Consider the following 19,455-nt stretch of genomic DNA (forward strand, 5'->3'; position numbering starts at 1 on the left):
TGTGGGAATAAATGGGGAAAAAATACCTCTAAATACCTTAGTTGCATAAGGAATGAGAAAAATGGATATGAATTAATCCCACTATCCCAAAATATGATATTCCTAGAAAGAAGGTCGGAAATAAACAACTGGCTTCCTGAACTGGATAACAGAATGCAAATATGCTGCCCAGGCTGGCCATAACCAATTTCTGGTTAAATATTGCTCAATCCCTTTGTTTGCCACCCTTTTACCACACCAGACCGTGAAACATCTGCAACATTAATGGCTTTTGCACCTGTTGGCCATGCGAAACTAGGCAGAAAAGGTGTTAGAGTTGGGATTTTTAGTTGGAATGCGAAACCCTTTCATACCTCCGAATGATGAATTAAGCAAATTCTGGAAATTCCGCAACATGCTAGCGGTGGCTCTGGAAAATGGGAATGAGGATGAGCCATTAACAATGGCCTGCGAGACTTAGCACCTGTGTGCCAGAATGCACTCTCTCATGGAAATCTGTACAAATATTTGACGCGAGCTGAATAGAGGGAAATTTGCATTTGCCGTAACGGCGGCGGCGAAGAACAAAGCCAACAGGTAAATGCACTTCTTGGCCATCCGCATCATTAACACGTCGAAGAAGAGGTGCGAAATCAATCACCGATCTTTCGGGTATCTTTATTGTTTCCTTTATCTTCGCTCAGCTTTCTGGCCCGGTTAACAGTGAGGCCAAGAGCGAATGGAATGGAAACTAAATTTGGAATGTTCGGCGGCGTGGAATTTAATGCATTGCATTGGCCATGGGCACGTTCGAGTGACAAATGTCAATTTGCATTCGATTTGCAAATGTTTCTTTCGGCCGCCGTTAATTGCGCCCCCACACCTCCTTTTCTGCCCGGCTCCCAACTGTTTCCAATCACTGGAATCGAAATCGGAATCGGTAACTGCCACTGTGGGCTCGACGGCTTTCAAGCTCAAGAACACACCTTAAACTGTTTTTCAGAACGCTATGCTCACTGCAAAAAATTAAGCACAATAAAGGTATGACTTATAAATCCAGAAAGAAATATTAAACAACCTTTATACTATATAAATGATTCGTAACTTCATTTGAGATAATAAAGTAGCAGGTTAAAAGGCCACAATATTTTTCTACCGTGCACTGGTAACCTCTGTGGATCGCTGCTATTGAAATTGGAATTCATGGCGCAGGCCAAGAGCCAACCACCAAGCACCAAGCACCAACGGCCAACAACCAGCAAACGGCAACCTACAAGAGTCGAATCCAATAGCCATGCCCATGCCCCAACTGCCAAGTTGGCTGCAACAAGTTCAAACACATGACGTCGCCGAGGCAAAAGCAAAAGCAAAGCAACCTAGTCGATTGTCGTGGCCTCTCCCCCGGATTTTCCCCCTTTGTAACCCCGATCCTCTGGAGGCTCCAGCCTCGGTTCAATGTCAATTTCGATTCGTCATCCGCAGCTGCGTTGATTTCTCGAGCGACCTATTCCCCTCCTCTGTTTGCTTTTCAAGCCGCGTTCTTTTTTTATGGTCATGTTAAGTTTGGACTTGGCTTTTAACACACAGACGGACGGAAAAAGCAGGACCACCGTCGTTGATGGGGTTCATTCTAGTGTGCAGTAATTTATTGAGGCGACGGGGCGATCCCTGGTTCTCCCCCTTTCCCTTTCCCCTCTTCAATGCGGACATGTGTGGGCAGCCGGAGGCGAGATTACGTCGGATGCCCTTGCATCTGCAGCTGGCAATAAGGCTGAAAAGCTGAAGCTGAAGCCGCAGAATCCACTCGGACGCCCACACGATTGTCACTATCATCTTGGGCTTGCTTTGCAGCTGGAAGCGATCCAGAAGTGCATTGAACGCACGCGGGCAGAGGGCTCAATAATTGTACTAAAATAGTGCCATGCATCATTGGCATAGCATTCCGGATGAGTCTGGGTGACACCCAATCGAAACTTCGAAAGTGCAACAATCGTATAAATATAACATCGCTGTATTTAATCATTTAGAACATTGCCTGAGCTTCTGCAGACAGCTGACTCTTCAAGTTGTTGTTCACCTGCTTCAGCATCTGAAGTATCTGCTCTAACTTCTCCGCCTTGGCCTGCTCGTCTTGGGTTGTCAGGGCGATCAGAAGCGGGTTCAATACCATTTGCGTTAAAAATGCGGATGGATTATTCACGCTAAGGCTATATATGGTCTGCATCCCTGTACTGATTTGCACATCATCTGCTTTGGCTGCCGATGACAAAATTTTCTTGGCCATCTCTTGATAAAGTCTTCCTTTAGTTGGGGAGCACACAAAACGGACTTAGCTGTATTTCGTTTGTTACCTACACGGCAATTTCTTTTACTTACTCGTCAAGTTAATTTTTTGCTTCGACTGAGTTCAGCAAATGTCAAACCAATAGTGTGGCACTCAAAAAAGCAGCCCACTTAGAAGAAGAATAATAAAAAGGGAGCCCTGGTAAACCACAAGGTAATCGATTTTAGTTTGCAAGGACGAAAGCAAAGAAGCCCCTCGATTTGAAAACTTAAAAAAAAAATATATTTTTTATTAATTTTCTTTATGTGCATTGATGAAATTCGAAAGTAATCTCAATCTCAGCGAACTTGCACCACTGTGCACTGGACATGCGCACAGTGGGGCTCGCGCTCTTGTCCAGTTCCAACACTTAACATTAAGGGCATTGTATATCTCATTTGTTCGGCTCCAATCCCCCGATTCAGCTCCAATTTGTGGAGCTTGTGCTCACTTGCGCCTGATCCAAGGCCATTTGCTGTTGGTTCAACAACATTTGCGAGGGCTGCTGCTGCTGCTGCTCAGGCTGCAGTTGCAGTTGCTGCTGCGGCTGTCGCTGCTGCGACTGCTGTTGCACCGGCGGCTGCTGCATTGTCTGCAGCAGTAGCTCCCCCATTTTGGCCCTGAAGTAGACGTTCTGGTAGGGCGTCATTTGCTTCATCAGCGGCAGAAAGCTGATCAGGTAGTTGTAGTCGGAGTCGCCCACATGGAGGACACTCTTGCACCTGGCCAGATCCTGGCTGGTGGACTGCATCAGCTGCTGCTCCTCGCGTTCCAGACTCTCCAGAAAGTTGACCTGTTCGTCCACCCTCTTCGCGCAATGGCAACTGCTGGCTGCTGCGGCCGCAATGGCACTTCCCTGATTCAAGTTCGGACTCATCTGGGAGGCAGTGGGAGGCACCTGCTCCTCCGCCGCCGCACTGGCCAAGGAGATGTTCTCGGAGAGCCTGCGCAACGCCTGCGGAGTGGACACGTTCTGGAATTCGCGCATCAGCGCATCGTTGTCCGCCTCCATTTCATCCGCAGCCGAGACTTGCTCGCTCTTAAAGGTCGACAGCATGGGCTCGGCTTCAGTCTTCAGCGCACCCTCCATCTCCTCCTCCTCGTTGTTGCTGTTATCACGTTCCTCCCCCAGCAATCGCTGGCCGTCCAGGAAACTCATGGCCTCCGCATATGACCACTGGTGACCCTGCGAGGGCGTCTGCTGGTGCTTCAGGAGGCCACTTCGCCGGTTACTGCGGCGATAACTGCAACGCAAATTTTTCCACTTGGTGCGACAAACCTCAACTGAAATGCCAGAGAGCCAATGTGCGATTGCGAAAAAGAGAACGTAAACAATGCACTCATTATAACGTACACCGAAAAAAGTTAATGCTTAAGTTACAAAATTTATATTTTACAATGACTTAAAATGATAATACTTTAAAATAATACAGACATTGGAATAAGCAATCCAAAAATATTTTTAAATAATATTATGCTGATCCTAAAATGGTAATTCATAAAAAAATTATGTTGGCCATTGTATTTAACTGAATCCAAGTTAGTTCCTGCTATCTTAAAGCAAAATGGCTAAGAGCTAAGCCCCGATTCCGCGCAGTGCACTCACCATCGATTCCGACGGCCTCCGCCACCGCGTTCCAGAGGCGCTGCGTCTCCGGGCGGTTGGCGTGGTCCGGATGCCTCGAGTCCCAGAGAGCCGGCCGCTGCTGCACCTCGAAGATCAGCCTGTGCATGTCCATGTGGCAGCGTCTTTATTGGCGTACTGAGCAAAAAGCGGTTCTAAACTGCCTTGGCGCAGGAGAGACGTGAGTGCTATCTCTCTCTCAATGCAATTGCCGCTCTCGACTGGAATTCTCTCAGAGAACTCGGAGAAAGGTGCAGTGTACTCACCGCCGATTACCGCAAATCGGCTTTGTTTACTGCACTCGCTTTTCAGTTAGGAATTGCAAAATTTGCATACAATATCCCATATGGGTAAAAGTTTTTTTTATAAAAATATAGATTTTACTTTCCATTTCATGATATCCCTTTTTTATCATTTCATTTTGGGAAAGGAACTTTTATAACAACTTTTGTTATTTACAGAGCATTTAGAAAATGCCTATACCGTATAATTATAAAATCTCTCTGGAACGCTTTTTGCGCTTACATATTTGCTGTTTGTTCTCGCGGGTTGTTATTGTATTAATGTTGCTGTAGTTGTTGGTGCTGCTGCCGTGCCAGACATTGAACTTGGTCGCACAGTGGGGCGAAATGCGTTGAAAACACGTGCTATTTGGCGCACATGTGCTGGCCATAATGATAATGATGGCCCGCAAAGTAGCTTCCTATCGGGGGAAGTTCCAAATATTTGCACAGCCGGACGCTAGACGGTTGGCCATGTTGCAACATGTTTCCGTTGCCGTAACCCAAAAAGGCAGCCGGCCAAAAGTCGAGAGCAACACATGTTGCTGCTGTTGCTGTTGCTGCTGCTGCTGCAGCTAAGTCGGCGACAACAAGTGGACGTGGAAAATATGCGACAGCAATTATCTCCGGCTATACCCATACAGCACATATATCCAGCATATATGCAGCATATCCATATGCTGTCGCCTGGTCGGATTTGCGCACGACTTTCGCTTGCCATTCCAGGCCATTGTGGCTGCTGCTGCTGCTGTGCTGTGCTGTGCTGTGTGTCTCATGTTGCTGTTGTCATCAGTTGCAGCTGCTGTCAATCTGTTGGCCGCTCGCTTTCAAAAGGCAAAACATCGAAAATTTCCATGTGTCATTTCAAAAATGCAAATATGGACATGATCTGGTGCCCTGGCTCTCCTCCAACCATATTGTTGCTCCTGCAAAGTCTTCCACATGTCCAGCTCGTCAGGCGATCAAGCCCCAACTGACAGCCAAGTGACGTCTAAATTTTGTTCAACGAAATGATTATAAAGGCATTTATGCATGCGTAGTCACCAGCCAGAATGGAGAATGGAAAACAATGATCGTAGCCTAGCCACTGAGGAATCTGAATACCAAAGGCACTCGCAGAAACAAGAAGGGCTTTCAAATGCTGCAAATGTTCTATCAAATGCAAACAGCACCACACAAAAGTCAGGAATCAAAACCAATTTACCTATGCTTATAAAGTTATAAAGAGTATTATGAAGGGACTTTAATGTGTGAGATATTCTTTGAGAATAAAACATTTTTTCAAGTGTGTGCTGCCATATGCACGAGAATGTTGCTGCTGCTGCAATTGATTTGTTGCTACCCAATATCGTCGACGGACTCTGTCAATTGTCAATGTTTGTATTCAAATTTTCAAACGTAGGTTTCAAGTTTATTGTGGTCTGGCTAAAGGCGATTTATGAAGGCTTTGTTTGCATCCTACGGGACTCATCAATAGGAGAGCCAAGTCTAGAGCAGACTGGTATTAGATATCGGCATATGAATAAAAACTATCACCAGTGATTATGTACTAACTTAGGTTCTAACGCCCCATAAATGGCAATTGCAATGGCAATTGCTGTTGACGGCGTTTAACGCTGCCCATAAAATGTGGCCGTCGTCTTGGAATTGCATTTGTTGTTGCTGTGGTGCCGCTGATTGTTATAACAAATTTGCATAATTATGCCGCTTATCTCGGCCATATGTCTGGGTTCGGCTGACTTGAAAACTGGTAGACTGCTAGACTGTTAGACTGGCAGACTGCTGGCTTCACGTCTGCAACACGCGCCGCATATCGACAGCAGCAACATCGCAAAAGCGACTGCAACTGCTACTGCAACTCCCACATGCAACAAATCAGCTTTTGGCCATTGTTGTGGTAAACGCAGCATGTTGCTGCCGTGTTAATTGCAACTGCAACAACATAATAAATTACCAACTGCCAGAGAGCGGCAGAAAAACAGTTAGTTGACATTGACGCACTGCGAATCATAAAAACGGCCAACAAATTGATTGCCAATCAACAACATGAACACGACAGCAGCACTTGCAGCACTAGCAACACCAGCAACCTGCAACTCCACAATCGCAGGTGTCAATGAATGTTGCAAATAAGGAAAAGCGCGACAAGCGTGGCGAAAAACGGGGAAAATGGGGAAAGGAGAGCGAAAACGTGCAGAAAAAAGTTAATTGACCACTGCCAATTGCTGCTAATGTGGCCAGTTATTATGTCAAACGGTCAGCGGCTGCAGCTCTTGCTTTTGGCCAGCGGCTTTAATTGAATTCAATACCAACCGTACAATTGTCACGCAGCAAATGCTGCGGCTGCAAGCTGCAAATGCAACTGCAACTGTTGCAGACCAACTGCTGCGATACAGTTCGCCAACTGGCCACTTGCAACTGGCAACCCACACGAATCCGCTATCCGCAGTCCGAAATCCGCAAGCGAATGAAAGATGTCCACGAGGCGCACATGGAAAAATTCCAATAGCAATTAAAAATATTTCCAACGCAAATGCAGTCTACGTACAGCTGTTGTACATACACTGCGCGAAATACCTGTAGGAAATGTTCCAACTAATGAAATTGTAATGGTCTTAAAATCACTGAAAGTCCATGGATTTAGCCACTTTTATTGCATACTTTTGGATATGTAACCCCTCTATATAAACTATAATTTCAACAATTTATGTCTGCAATGGTCCCCTCTTTCCTTCCCTGCCTAAATATACCTAATCAATCACACAGTTTTCTCGAGTGCACCTGGATACATTTCACCAGTCTGCCCGTCCACCATCCAGATGACGATGTCGTCTCGGATCGATCCAGTTCGCGTCCAGCGTCCAGAGGCTACTTACTCCTAGCCTCGGTGGCCGGCAGCATCTGTTTGTTTGGCCTGTGCGGAGTGGAGTGGAGTTCGTCTTTGCCAGCTGCGTTGGCCGTTAGAAATGCTAATGAAAGTCAGGCAGCAAGTCCGTCCATCGGCATTGGCAGCTGCTTGGCTGCAGTGGCTCATACTCAAGTTGCCAGCTTCCCAGTCTGCCAGCTTCCCTACTTCTCACCAGCCTCCCAGCCTCACAGCCTCCTAGAGTCACAAACTCACAGCTTCCCTCGTTTGCGGTGCGTTTTGCGATTTGATTGCATGGGCATAGAAAGTTGCACGGCTACCGTTTTTGGTGGCCAGCCTGGAGCAGCTGCCTAGGGGATTTGCTCTGCCATTGGCAGTCTATCGATATCGCAGTCTGGGAATGCTCTGCATCCATTCAACATATGCGATACATTTCCACGGACATTTTCCTTGGCGATTTTTGTTTGCCTTGTGCCGGCGAGCGCGCGGAAATTCTGCACACGTGTCGATCGTTCAAGTTTTTATGATTGCGCATATGTAGCTTCCTGCTGCGGGGCAAGGACGTTTCGGTATGCTTCAGCCTTTGTTTCTGCCTGCCTTTCACCCTCCCTACCTCGCCGCCCAACCCCCTCGGCAAGGCCCTTCCATCGCATCCACATCCTCATCCTCCCAGCTGTCCACGTCACATGTGTGCGCTTTCCTCGCCCCGATTCCCGAATCCCAATTCCCAATCCACGATCACACATGCTGCCGGCACTCTGGCATCAGAAATGCCAGCTTGGCTACTTCCATGGCACATATGCCAGATTCTGAGGGTCGTGGAGCGGGAATACTTTACTTGGGTTAAAAAGGGTAATTATATATTATTTATTTTAACTGAACGAGCTTTGGCTACTGCATATTCTCCCTTTTTATCACTGCACCATTAGTATATTTACTAATCTTTAGAGAGAGCTTACTTTGCTTTTTGTACAAAGTAATATTCATTTCGCTTCTAGTGGGATGTTTCACAAATGTGAATTATTTATTTAGCGGACTTATCCCAACATTTGGCAACTATCAGCATCTTCTGGAGGGGGAACCAATCAGCGACTTCCATCGACGGCTGGCAACCAGTTCGCCTCATCATTTTTATGGCATGCAGCCGCCGCCGTCGACAAACTGAAGAGCAGCACATGGCCACCGCCTTCTCCACGATTTAACCCCAGAATCGGAGGAAATCTCATTCGGATCGTGGACATGTGCGTGGAATGCCCCGAGCAGCTGTGTGATATCTGCTCCTCACATTTTGGCATCGGAAACTGTGCAGCTGATTAAGAAGGAGAACCCCGAGCCCGAACTGGAATTTAGAACTGAAATCTCAGAACTCGAACCCGCATGGATGGCCGAAAGATTTATGTGGGCATCTGAGATTTCCCCAGCTTTTCGCCGGACATGGTACTTTCATGGGAAAATGTTGCCATCGAAATTCAACTCAAAGTACAAAGTAAACTGTTACGATTTTAGTTTCTTACAGCATTGCTAAAAACAATGAAGATTAAACGCTAAACGCTTCTAGTTTATATAATATATAACATATTTTAGGCAAATATTTCCCAAAAAGGAAAACACCTAAGCACATAGCAGAGCAAGGTTTCGATCCTCGGACCTCTGGGTTATGGGCCCAGCACGCTTCCACTGCGCCACTCTGCTTGCATGAAAATCTGTGCCAAGTTCGCTGTGCAACAACGAGAAATTAGTGCACTTTAAATTTGCATTTGTTTGGGTATATTGATAAATTGGTATACCTCTATCAAACAATGCTTCCTTACAACTCATGTAATACCTCTGTTTAGTTCAGCTAGTTTGCCATACTGAATCACTCTGGAGCACATCCATTTAATTGAGCATCAGATTAATTTAGGTAAATGAGTTATTTAATTTAAAGGTACAAAATACTTTATCAGGGGACTCGGGGTAGCCAGGATGAACGACTCCCTTTGAGGAGTGATTACTTTCAGTTGAGACGTCAGCTTAGCCCCTTTTCGAGTGGGCTATCGCGACGAAGTCATCGGCAGGAAGCCACTTTTGGGCTCTTTTGTGGACTTAAGCGGCTCAAGAAGCCATTTGCCACCGCACGACACCGGCTCTCCGTTCCCATCCATCATCCCAGATATGACAAGTGGCCAAGTGGGCAAGTGGCCTTCCTGGCTTGGCTCGATCATCTCGTGGCTTGAAAGTAAAAACAACGGCAGCAAGGGGCTGCCTGGCGGAAAATGTAAGCAATTAGCAACTGGCGACAAATTGACGAGGCCGAAACAAAAACCAAAAACACACACCAGAATCCGTGGGTTTTGACCACCTGCTGCGATTTGTGCGAAAAAAAGGACAAGGGGAGTGGGACTTGGTGTTGTGTTGTCGACCAGAAGAGCGGATTGTGGCCATAATATTTGTGCCAAGAGGCGGCTGCTGCTGCACTACCGGCCGACTACCTGGTTCCAGTCCCAAATGAAGTTGCAGCAGCCAAATGTCTCACTTTTGGCAAGCCTCTAATGCCCGTGGCCATTATTACCGTCTAGACGGATCCGAACTCGACCATCTCTGTCGCTCGACTAATGAGGATAACTCCACCCAGATAGGATCAATTCTGTAAGCGCAATTTGAGCTCCTAACGCAACTTTAAATGGGTTTCATTATGCTGATAAGTATTTCCTTAAGATGGTGCCAGAACAACATATCAAGTTGGCCGAAATTGTTATTTTTCTGAGATGTAAATATGCCGATAAGGCAGTCCGAAAACAACAGAAGTTTATTATTATTGAATAATATCTCTTAGCACAGTTTCATTTTATTACCATTAATTCGCACTACTGCAAATAAGCCTATTAAACATCTAGGAACTTTCAAATCTGATCAGCCTCTCACAAACCACACATTACTCGAAAGTGTGATCAATATTTAATGCCATATTTACTCGTAATTCCCACTCCCCTCAGCTGCTCGCAATTAACACGGGGAAAGTGAAAAAAGCCCGGTGTGTCGGATGGGTAGAATGCAGTTCAAATAAAGGCAGCCGTCGGGTTTTTGGTATAGGAGCGCAGTTATCCTGCAGATGCGATGCATTGCACAACTGCCCTCCAACTGCCGTTTTTCCAGTCAATTAGGGTAGCAAAAAATACAGCGCACATTTGCCTAACCGAGTACGGGGATATATTTTCCGGATCCGAGGGAACGGAATATGTTGCAGCATATGTGGCGGCGTGCGGCGCAGTTGTTGTTGGCCTGCTGGCCGAGGGGCATTGTTAATCGTATCCTGCGTAATAGCATAATAATCCCTAATCGCATCTGATCAGTTCACCTGGTTGACACACTATCCCTCTCTCTCTCTCTCATTCTCGTCTCTGTTGCTCACACTATCGAAACGCCGGCTGCACGATTCCCATTCGCATTCCCACTTTGGCTTCCATCGATATGTCCTTTGTGCGCCTTTTGTCGCCGAGTGTCCTTTTTACCCTAACAACGGGCTGGGGTTATTTTGACAGCAGTTCATTTGCCTTCTGCCGCCGTTTTCACTGCTGTTTCACTTTTGGCGAAACACACTCAGAAAAATAAGATTACTGTGCTTCATAGATTCAAATTTATATACTTAACTAAAATATTTATTTGTGAAACAAAACTTTTTAGCTCCAAGGACTACAATATATGTAAAGTTATTTATGAAACTTTAAGAATTTAAATTCAGAATTTATTTCAGTGCAGCTACTCAGCAGTTCGATTGGGGTTTGAGTTTGGGTTAAGTTTGCTTTTCCTCTTGAAGCCATGTTTTGAGTTTGTTTTATCCTCGAATAGTTCGGTTTCAATGAGTCAACTTCTATTTGGCTTCCATCGGGTAGCATTATTTACCGCTCTTTCATTGCCTCCTATATATTTTTCTCTTTGACTAGAATGCTTGACTTTCCGTTATTTCAATTTTAGAACAATAACAGAAATTAGAAACATTTTATATGTTTTAAGTATGCGATTTAGTCCCATGATCTGCGTACCCCAAACGCGAATCAATCGGCCCATTATGAGTCTGGAATCCAGCTGAGCTCGGCGATTATGGGCATGCGTAAACAAAAAAAAGCATTTCTGTTTCAGTTCCCATTCCCACGCAATTGAGTTTATTGTTTCGCCCGGAGAAAGGAAAAAGGGAAAAAGGGGGCGAGTGAAGTGAGTGAGTGAGTAAACAAAAGCTCAGCGATCATCGACGCCTCAATGAAACTTTTTTTGCTACGAACTTAGTATTCAGTTACCATACGGACAACAACAAGTTAAACAAACCTGAAAAAAACCATGGACACAGGCCGGATGCGGCTAAAGCAAAAAAAGTCGAAGCCAAGAAGCCTCGACTGCAAGTGGGATCTCTGATCTTGGATCACCAATCGCCAATCATCATCGCTGGCCATATGCAAAATATGTTTATAAATAAACGACACTGGAAAAAAGGGATTTGTTCACAAAATGCTGCCCAAGATTTGGATTTAACTTAAATGGTGTAGTGAAAAATATTTCATTTATAGTAATTATAAAGTATAGTACAGCAGTATTGTATATTTTAGTATAAAATGTTGCATTTGTTTTTATCATATTTTGCAATTGCCAGGAGAAGTGTTACAATTTTTATCGGTGCAGCGAAACGAAATCGGTTCCGAATTCCAAGGCGAAGTCATTAATGGGATGTCACCGGAGAGTGACAGGGCAGAGCACCCCTTTAATGGCAACTAGATGTCCTCAGCTCAGCTGAGATTGGAATGGAATCAGTTCGGCTGGGACTGGGATTTCAATGCGCATCGGATCGGATCGTATTGGAGATTGGTGATTGGGGCTCGAGGAGCGGGACTGAGTGACGGGTATTGGATTTCAACATGCAATGCACGCGGCGCGGCATGCGGCTGCATATCTGCAACGCCATCTCTGGGATACTTCGGGATCCCCTCATCCCTTATCCCCGATTCCCTATACCAATATATTATACACATATGAATACCCCTTCCTCAACAAAAAAAAAGTAAAAACAACCAGTTGCTCCACCGCAAGTGCCCGCCCGCTGATTGACATGTGATCCTCATCTTCATCGCATCCTCCACAAGTTTCTATGGCTTGCAAATAGCGGCCCTCTTGCCTTTGGATTTAAATACACTTTAAATATTATGCTTACATGTTAAGATTATAATGATGCTTTGAATAAAACGAAACGTTTTCAGAAAATGCATGTGTTTGAATATCTCAAAAGGAATAATATAAAATATAAATTATAATTGTTGCAAGTGAACTAAAATTTATCATTAGACGTAGGGTATTTAAATTCTGTATTTCAAGAGGTGCTTTTCTAGTTTTTCTTTTTTTCTTCAGATTTCTGCTGCTTTTAACCTGTTGTTGGTTCTTCGGCGGCGCTGCTCATTTGTCATTCAGGCGAAACACTCGCGAGTCGTAAAGTAAGCTCCGTTTCAGTTCCAGTCTCCTGAAATCTGGCGAGGAAGACGTGAAATCATCTCGAGACGTCGTTGCCGCAGCAGTCATAAAATTATGATCGGTATTTTTTAGCCTTCCGTTCCCCTGGGAAATTTGAACTGTGTCGCTGGTTTTTGCCAGCATTTTTTAGTTATTTTGAGTCTAGTTTTTCGACATGGAACATGGATTTCTGCTGTATTTCATGCAACACCTTGTTCCCCGATTTCCAGGAACACATGTACGTATGATCTCGGGACATTCCTGAACTGCGTTTCCACGGAAACTTGCAAATAGACCGTAGTAATTAAAGGCACGAAAGCCGAAGAGCAATAAACATAAGCTTTTTTCAGCCCAGTCATGTCTCCCATTCAGCCATGGCGAACCAATTCAAAACCATTTCTAACACAGACGATAACCAGAGAGACGTGTCGTTTTTCACAAACAACGACGCGCCCGCTCATTTTCAATGAAAATTTCCACAATTTCCTCAATGGATCGTCGTCGGCCTATCATGTGTGTGTAATACGATCGTGGATTTCTTGCCCAGAAACCCTGCAACTTCTGCGTTGCGAAGGAGTGGGAGAAAAGTCGAGGCGCCTCGAACTCTTATGAGTGTTCAAGATGTCGTGGACCCAAATTTAGATAAGATTCGGATAAGCCGTGCATTTCGATTTAGCCGTTTGAAAACACGTTAATAGGAATTTGGTTAATCCATTGATAACAACTAGTTTTTCATTGAACGGAGGCGCATAACGCTTATCTTTCTTCGGAATTAATATGACAAATTGAAAGACTACCGTTTAATCGCTTTTCTTTCTCAAGATTGAAGCTATCAGCTTAGTCGTATAGTAATTTTTAATGAATAAGACAGTGATGAGGATACAAGCGCATTATAATCTATTATGCATACTCATATTTCCCTTTACTTTGCAATGAGTTTAAATTGTTACCATTCCACAGCGGTTGAAAACTAAATTACCCATGAATATATTAAATATTCATTCTGTAATTAATCAAGCCCTTGTTGAACCACTCGCATTGTCTTTTTCGCCTTTTCGTGTTGATTGTGGAACCTCCTTATCCCACAAAACACTTTTCATTCATTTTCATGCTCATTCACAAAACATGAGAAAAATAGAAAAACAAACATTGCAGTCGTGAGAGGGAAAATTATTGAGCGAGAACTGTTCGTGTTTTCTCATTTTCAGCTGAGAAAAGCAGCCGACCAATCACAAATCCATTTCCCCTTTTCTAAAACCCGAGCATTTTGCATCTGGTGGATAGTGTTCAGATTTATTTGGAGAGTTTTGGAGAGGAATTTGTTAAGCCGGGTCTACAAAGGTGAGTATTTGTGGATCGTGGTGGATTCAGGGGAAATGGTAGTACTTTGAAAAGTGTCTACAAAGTGTGGAATTTGGATTGTATCTTGTGGATTGGATTTTGTGGTGAGACAGTTTCCTTTTAATATCTCGAGTAGAACTCAATTTGGTGGATATTGGAGCAGACAGACTGTAGAACTTGTTGGAAATTTGGTCGAGAACTGAAAGTAACCGAATGGTTTCATTCATAGTAATAATCCTTAATTGTATTACACACTATTGTTATATTATGTAGATAGTCATTATCTTAGCAAGATAGAAAAATATCCCAGGTAGTACGAACCAAATTGGTTCTTTCCTCAATCATGGTACTCTTCCTTATCTACATACATGTTGAAAATGATAAGCTATTCTCCTCTTTTAAAGTAATTTTTTTCATGTTGATACCAGAAAAATCGAATCCCTTTCTCATTAATTCATAGGCTGCATACCGATCCATCCTTGGTGAATTTTTGAATTTACACAGCTTCCCCTCCCAAGATCTTCATTTAAAATGCTCACTATATTCTCATTGTGGATTTCAAATGAATATTCCCCTTATTTCCAGGTTCCTGTCCACTTAACCAGACCTCTCCACAACAGCCCTCTTGGGAACTCTCCCAAATTCCGGTTTCAAGCTGTGGTCCAACTTCCACATGGTGCACTTCCATGAGATAGTTTCCCCAGTCTCCATGCTCGTACTCTCCAACCACCTATCTCTCTCCAGCCGAGCGAACCCGAGAGCGAAGACTCCGCCTCCGACCGCATATGCCCGTTCGGGGGTATAAAAGCGGGCGCTCTGAGCGAGCAACACTCATTCGTGTGCCGACCGCTCGCAGCAAAAGATATAGAAATCGAGAACGCAAACGCAGAAAACACGCTGGATTAAAGTGTTTCGTTTCGAGCATCGACAGAGTGAAAATAACTAAGTGAAGTGAGCGCACAAAGCCAACTTGCCAACTCGCAGAGAAACCAAAATCAAATCAAATCGAATTGAATTGAAAAGCAAGTCAAGAGCAATCTTTAACTGAACCTCGCAAAGTAATCCGGTACGACCGTGTAACAACCGCCAAGATTCTACTCAAGGAGCGTAAAGCAATCATCTCCAGAATGAAGTCCCTGACGGCCGTCTGCCAGACAGGTGCCTCCGGTATGCCGGCCTTGAACGCCAGCGGGCGCATCCAGCGCCACCCCACGCACCGCGGCGATGGGGAGAACGCCGAGATGAAGATGTATCTGTCCAAGCTGAAGGACCTAGTTCCCTTCATGCCCAAGAACAGGAAACTCACCAAGCTGGAGATCATCCAGCACGTCATCGACTACATCTGCGACCTGCAGACCGAGCTGGAAACGCACCCCGAGATGGGCAACTTCGATGCGGCAGCCGCTTTGACGGCGGTGAACGGACTCCACGAGGACGAGGACAGCGACATGGAGGATGCGGATGCCGAGGCGGAAGCGGAAGTCGATCCAGATGTCCTCGCCCAGCGTCTGAACGCCGAACAGCCGGCGAAAGTCTCTAGTCCCGCCGCCCGTCTCCCGCTCACCGATCGCCAAACGCCCAACACTCTTGTGGCGCCCGCCCATCCGCAACAGCAGCAGCAGCAACAGCAACTGCAACTGCAGCAGCAGCAACTGCAATCACAGCAGCAACTGTCCAACAGTTTAGCAACGGTGAGTTAACAAACGAATTGCTAAGGTAGTGAAACAGCCGAATAGGAAGTGGGCAGATGAGCACAGCTGAGGTCGAAATAATAAGATAAAATATATGGTTAGGGTAGGAATTAAATAAAATAGCATGGTTAAACCTTTAACTGCTTAAATAGTTATAGGAAAGGTGTCCAAAAAGTATCTGACTTGAAAAGTTTTAACTTTAGACAGTCTAGCGATAAATTCCAGGAGTGAAGATAAAGAAAACCATATCCCACCGATTTGAGTGCCATTATTTTGACCGCAGCTGTTTGACATTTGCATTGCAAATATAGGAGACAATTGAGTGTCAAACTGTTTGGCATTACTTGTTTTTGTTGTGCGAGTGACCTCATTCATAAGGCGATTGTCGAATGTTTGCGTGAGAGGGGTTTCATTTATTTTCTTTCTTTTTTTTCGTAAGGACGACGAGTCTCGGCGAGTCTTGGGAAATTTCTTTCCTGGGCTTTCTCGACAACAATACATATCACATCACGGCCTTCTCCGCCCGAAAATTTCATTTCGGTTTTATATGTAGTCATTTCACAGACCGCCGTCTCTGTGCGATTGTATGGGTTGCGGTTGTTGTCGCCATCGTTTCTTTCTTTTGTGTGTTGCCTATACGTAGCTGTTAATTTTTTCTCGCGGCCTTTTTCTGTTGTTGTGATGTTTTAAATGAACACCTGCAGATACTTAAATTTATTTCACACACACATCAGCACACACACATGCACACGCACTTGCGAGCTTGAAAACGGAATTTGAAATTGGGGAATCATCAGTCTTCGTATTTTATTTCATTTGGGTTTATTTTTTGGCTTACTTCATTAGCGCTCAGCTCCGCTTCTTCTTCTTCTGCGTTTTCGGATTTTTGGTTATTAATGATGCTGGCGAAAAAATTCGTTTGAACCTACGTAAAAACAGGTTCAAAAAAGCTTTTTTCAATCGATTTTTTAAACATATGTTTGACTGGGTGGCCCGGCAAGTGTTAGTAATTTTCGATCGCTGATTGTTGATTAATTGTGAAGGTGGAAACCCTTCTCCGAAATTCAGAGATTTGCCTCTTCATTTCTTCCAATGAGCCTCTTTTTAAATTTTTGATTAATGTTACAGTGGGTTTTGAACTTAGTCCGCTTTGCGTAGGTCTGTTTTTTCTCATTTTTGGTGCGTAATTCGTGTGTGTTTGTTGCAAAACATCTGCAACCCACAAACATATATATTTTTTCTGTTTGTATGATGTGTCACCGCCGCAACAACAACAGCACAACAATCCGAGAATTCTTTCGAAAACACGCACACACACACACATACACAGAAGAACACATGGGGGCACTCAGAAAACTGTAAAAAGAAATGCACGTGTTCAAAATGTTCTCTCTGTGGGTTGTTTTCAGTTGTTTTTGCTGTTGCTTTTTCGATTTTTTTTCGCGCAGCTGTGCGCCAGTCGCCAGTCGGTCGCTTTCTACATTGTGTTCCCCCCACGTATCCTGCCCCCCTCCACAACCGCCCCCTCGCAGTAAGAGAGCAGAAGACGGAGGAGCAGAGAGAGCGCAAGACACTGGGGGAAAAACTGCGTGATTTCTATGTTTGCTTATTTTGAACTTCTGCTATTCGTTCAGCTGATGTTATTCTAAAATACGTTGTATCTTTAAGTGCACCAAGAATAGGCAAATCATTTTTCCCAGTGCCAAAGAACTCAAATAAGTGCAAAACACAAAAACAAAAGCTCAGTGACAGCTCGTTTGATTTTCTTGGCGCCTCTTTATTGTCTCATCCCCCTCCACTCATCGACATCAGCTTCTCATCGAGTGTCCCAAGCGCAAAAAACAATCAGTGGAACAGGCAACTAATTGATAACATAGAATGGCGAAATCATACATAGCTTATAAACAAATTACTGCATTTCAATCGCACATTAATAAAATACTAATTTGAATATTCCCGCTTCTCTCTTTTTAGCCACTGAATGCGGAGAAAGACAGCAGACAGTCGTAAGCGTGGAAACGCCCAGCGGGGAAAACCCACGGAACCTATAAACTTATTAACTAAATGCATAATGAAAGTACATACAGTCAAAACTCCACTCGCAACCTTCGTGTGAAGATCTCCGCATAAGATATCGTGTGAAACTCTCAAGAAAACCACAGCCCAGGCGCATCTCTACAACGCTCCTTTTCCCGGGGAAAGGAAAACCCGGGGAAACGAGACCTCGCTTTTGGCTCGACAGAGTTTAGTTTAAACATTTAATAACAAGAACACAACAACACAAAACCTAGCATTAGAGCAGCGTAAGCAAGTAAACATTATGATTATCAATTAAACATTACAACTAGGATGGCGCTTAAGAATGAACGGAAGAAAACTTGGCAAAGCTTTAAACAATTTAATTTTTCCTTTAACGCTTGAAATTACACTGAAGCATATATTTTTGTTTTCCTAATTTTAGTTTTGTTTTGGTTTAAACAACGCAAGAAAAAATGTTACTAATGCAAAGCAAACAACAGAGATCAGTAATAAAAAGAATTTAATAAAAATGCACAGGCATCAAACTGGAATTACGTTGAGTCATCGTTTTCTGCATTGCGATTATGATATGATTTCAATCCAAATGATTTTCCTATTAATTTTAATCAATGAAGAGTTTTCCTATTATTGATTAGCCACAGCCAATAAATAACAAGAACAACCAACTCAGCAGCACACACATTCAAATTCATTAATTTATATCGAGAGAGTACGTTTAGTGTTTAAGTTTTGAGAAAGTTCATTTCCAGGCACTAATTTTCACTCACACCACTCACACAGAAAACACACACACCTCATTTTGTAGTTTTTCCGAGTCCCTTGGATCGTTTTCCTCTTTTTTTTTATCGAAATAACGTATAATGCATAATAATTATTACCAGATATACACTAAAACCTATAAATATATATTAATATATGTTCTGTGATCTGTAGCATACTTTGTACAAAGTGTTTTTTTAGCATAATTAATGCGATTTTAATTATGATCCGCAATCGAAATTACACATTTTTGTTCTCATTTCGATGGTAAAAACACTCTATCATGATGTAAAACAACAAAAAAACAAAAGAAAACATTTGATGATGTTGCGAAAAAATATATATCTAAAACATAAAGAAAAACAAACACTAGCTCTTAATAAATTGCAAAAATTAAAAAACATTAAAAACCGAATACGTCAATGGATTTCCTTTGGGCGAGGGGGGGATTAGGAAACTACCAGATCTTGCCACAAAAGTCGGTAACTACCTGCAGACAACAAGTAGCCGAGGGAGGAAAACTCAGCTGGATGGCGATTTTCACATGTAAACAAGTGCAACGAATTACCAGAACAATGAGGTGGATGATATTATTCTCAGAGTTCCGAGTTCCATGGGCGACCCAGTTTTCTCACGCAGCCGCCGCCTTTGTCATTAGGGGTTTGGTTTTCCCATTCTCTGTTTCCCAGGTAAAACGGCCGCAGGGCCCGTGGAAAACTCGACCTGCACACGTGTGCGAATTGCGGACGGAAAATTTCCGTTGAGAAAATTTCCTTCTTTCCTTCACTTTTTGGCCTGCCTGCTCGTTTTTCCTTTTATTCGCTTACCGCCGACCGACCACTTGGGTGTGGACTTACTATAGTTTTGGATTTTCTGCGCTACCCGCAGCTGTCTGCCCTCCCACTTGCACTCCCACCTCCCAATGCCCACCACCCACTCTCTCCCTCTCTTTCCAGCTATCTACCGGCCTATTAGCGTTAATGATTGCAACTACAATGCACTGACCAATTGGCAATTGCGACTACAGTCTCGGGTTGGTTTCGAGATCGGGGCTTGGAGCTCGGAGCTCGTAGCTCGGA

The 19,455-nt window shown here is 44.0% G+C and overlaps 2 protein-coding genes and 1 non-coding gene across 4 annotated transcripts; 1 reads left to right on the forward strand and 2 right to left on the reverse strand.

The window, feature by feature from the left end:
- Window positions 1-1,974: 1,974 nt before the first annotated feature.
- LOC6532269 (ras-interacting protein RIP3) lies at window positions 1,975-4,066 on the reverse strand. 2 transcript variants are annotated; one of them, XM_002093005.4, is made up of 3 exons: window positions 3,909-4,066; window positions 2,356-3,586; window positions 1,975-2,280 (listed from the first exon to the last, which is right to left on the reverse strand). In XM_002093005.4, exons 1-2 carry the CDS (start codon window positions 4,039-4,041, stop codon window positions 2,724-2,726), a joined length of 996 nt encoding a protein of 331 aa, XP_002093041.1. In that variant the 5' UTR covers window positions 4,042-4,066; the 3' UTR covers window positions 1,975-2,280; window positions 2,356-2,723. The 2 variants fall into 2 exon arrangements, with proteins under 2 accessions (XP_002093041.1, XP_043063011.1); XM_043207076.1 differs by having other exon boundaries at window positions 1,975-2,307.
- Window positions 4,067-8,693: 4,627 nt separating this feature from the next.
- On the reverse strand, window positions 8,694-8,765 carry Trnam-cau. Its single transcript has one exon. It is a non-coding gene; the product is annotated as a tRNA-Met (tRNA).
- Window positions 8,766-14,706: 5,941 nt separating this feature from the next.
- LOC6532271 (protein extra-macrochaetae) lies at window positions 14,707-18,686 on the forward strand. The gene is made up of 2 exons (XM_002093006.4): window positions 14,707-15,577; window positions 17,552-18,686. Exons 1-2 carry the CDS (start codon window positions 15,014-15,016, stop codon window positions 17,585-17,587), a joined length of 600 nt encoding a protein of 199 aa, XP_002093042.1. The 5' UTR covers window positions 14,707-15,013; the 3' UTR covers window positions 17,588-18,686.
- Window positions 18,687-19,455: the final 769 nt, after the last annotated feature.

This window comes from Drosophila yakuba, chromosome 3L (assembly GCF_016746365.2).
Source record: "Drosophila yakuba strain Tai18E2 chromosome 3L, Prin_Dyak_Tai18E2_2.1, whole genome shotgun sequence".
Taxonomy (NCBI): domain Eukaryota; kingdom Metazoa; phylum Arthropoda; class Insecta; order Diptera; family Drosophilidae; genus Drosophila; species Drosophila yakuba.

Excerpts from the sequence above, each read along its gene's own strand:
- LOC6532271 (XM_002093006.4), top strand. The coding sequence starts at position 15,014 with ATGAAGTCCCTGACGGCCGTCTGCCAGACAGGTGCCTCCGGTATGCCG. Across the intron at positions 15,578-17,551 it reads TGTCCAACAGTTTAGCAACG|CCACTGAATGCGGAGAAAGA; the intron begins GTGAGTTAACAA and ends CTCTCTTTTTAG.
- LOC6532269 (XM_002093005.4), bottom strand. The coding sequence starts at position 4,041 with ATGGACATGCACAGGCTGATCTTCGAGGTGCAGCAGCGGCCGGCTCTC. Across the intron at positions 3,587-3,908 it reads GGAGGCCGTCGGAATCGATG|TTGAGGTTTGTCGCACCAAG; the intron begins GTGAGTGCACTG and ends CTGGCATTTCAG.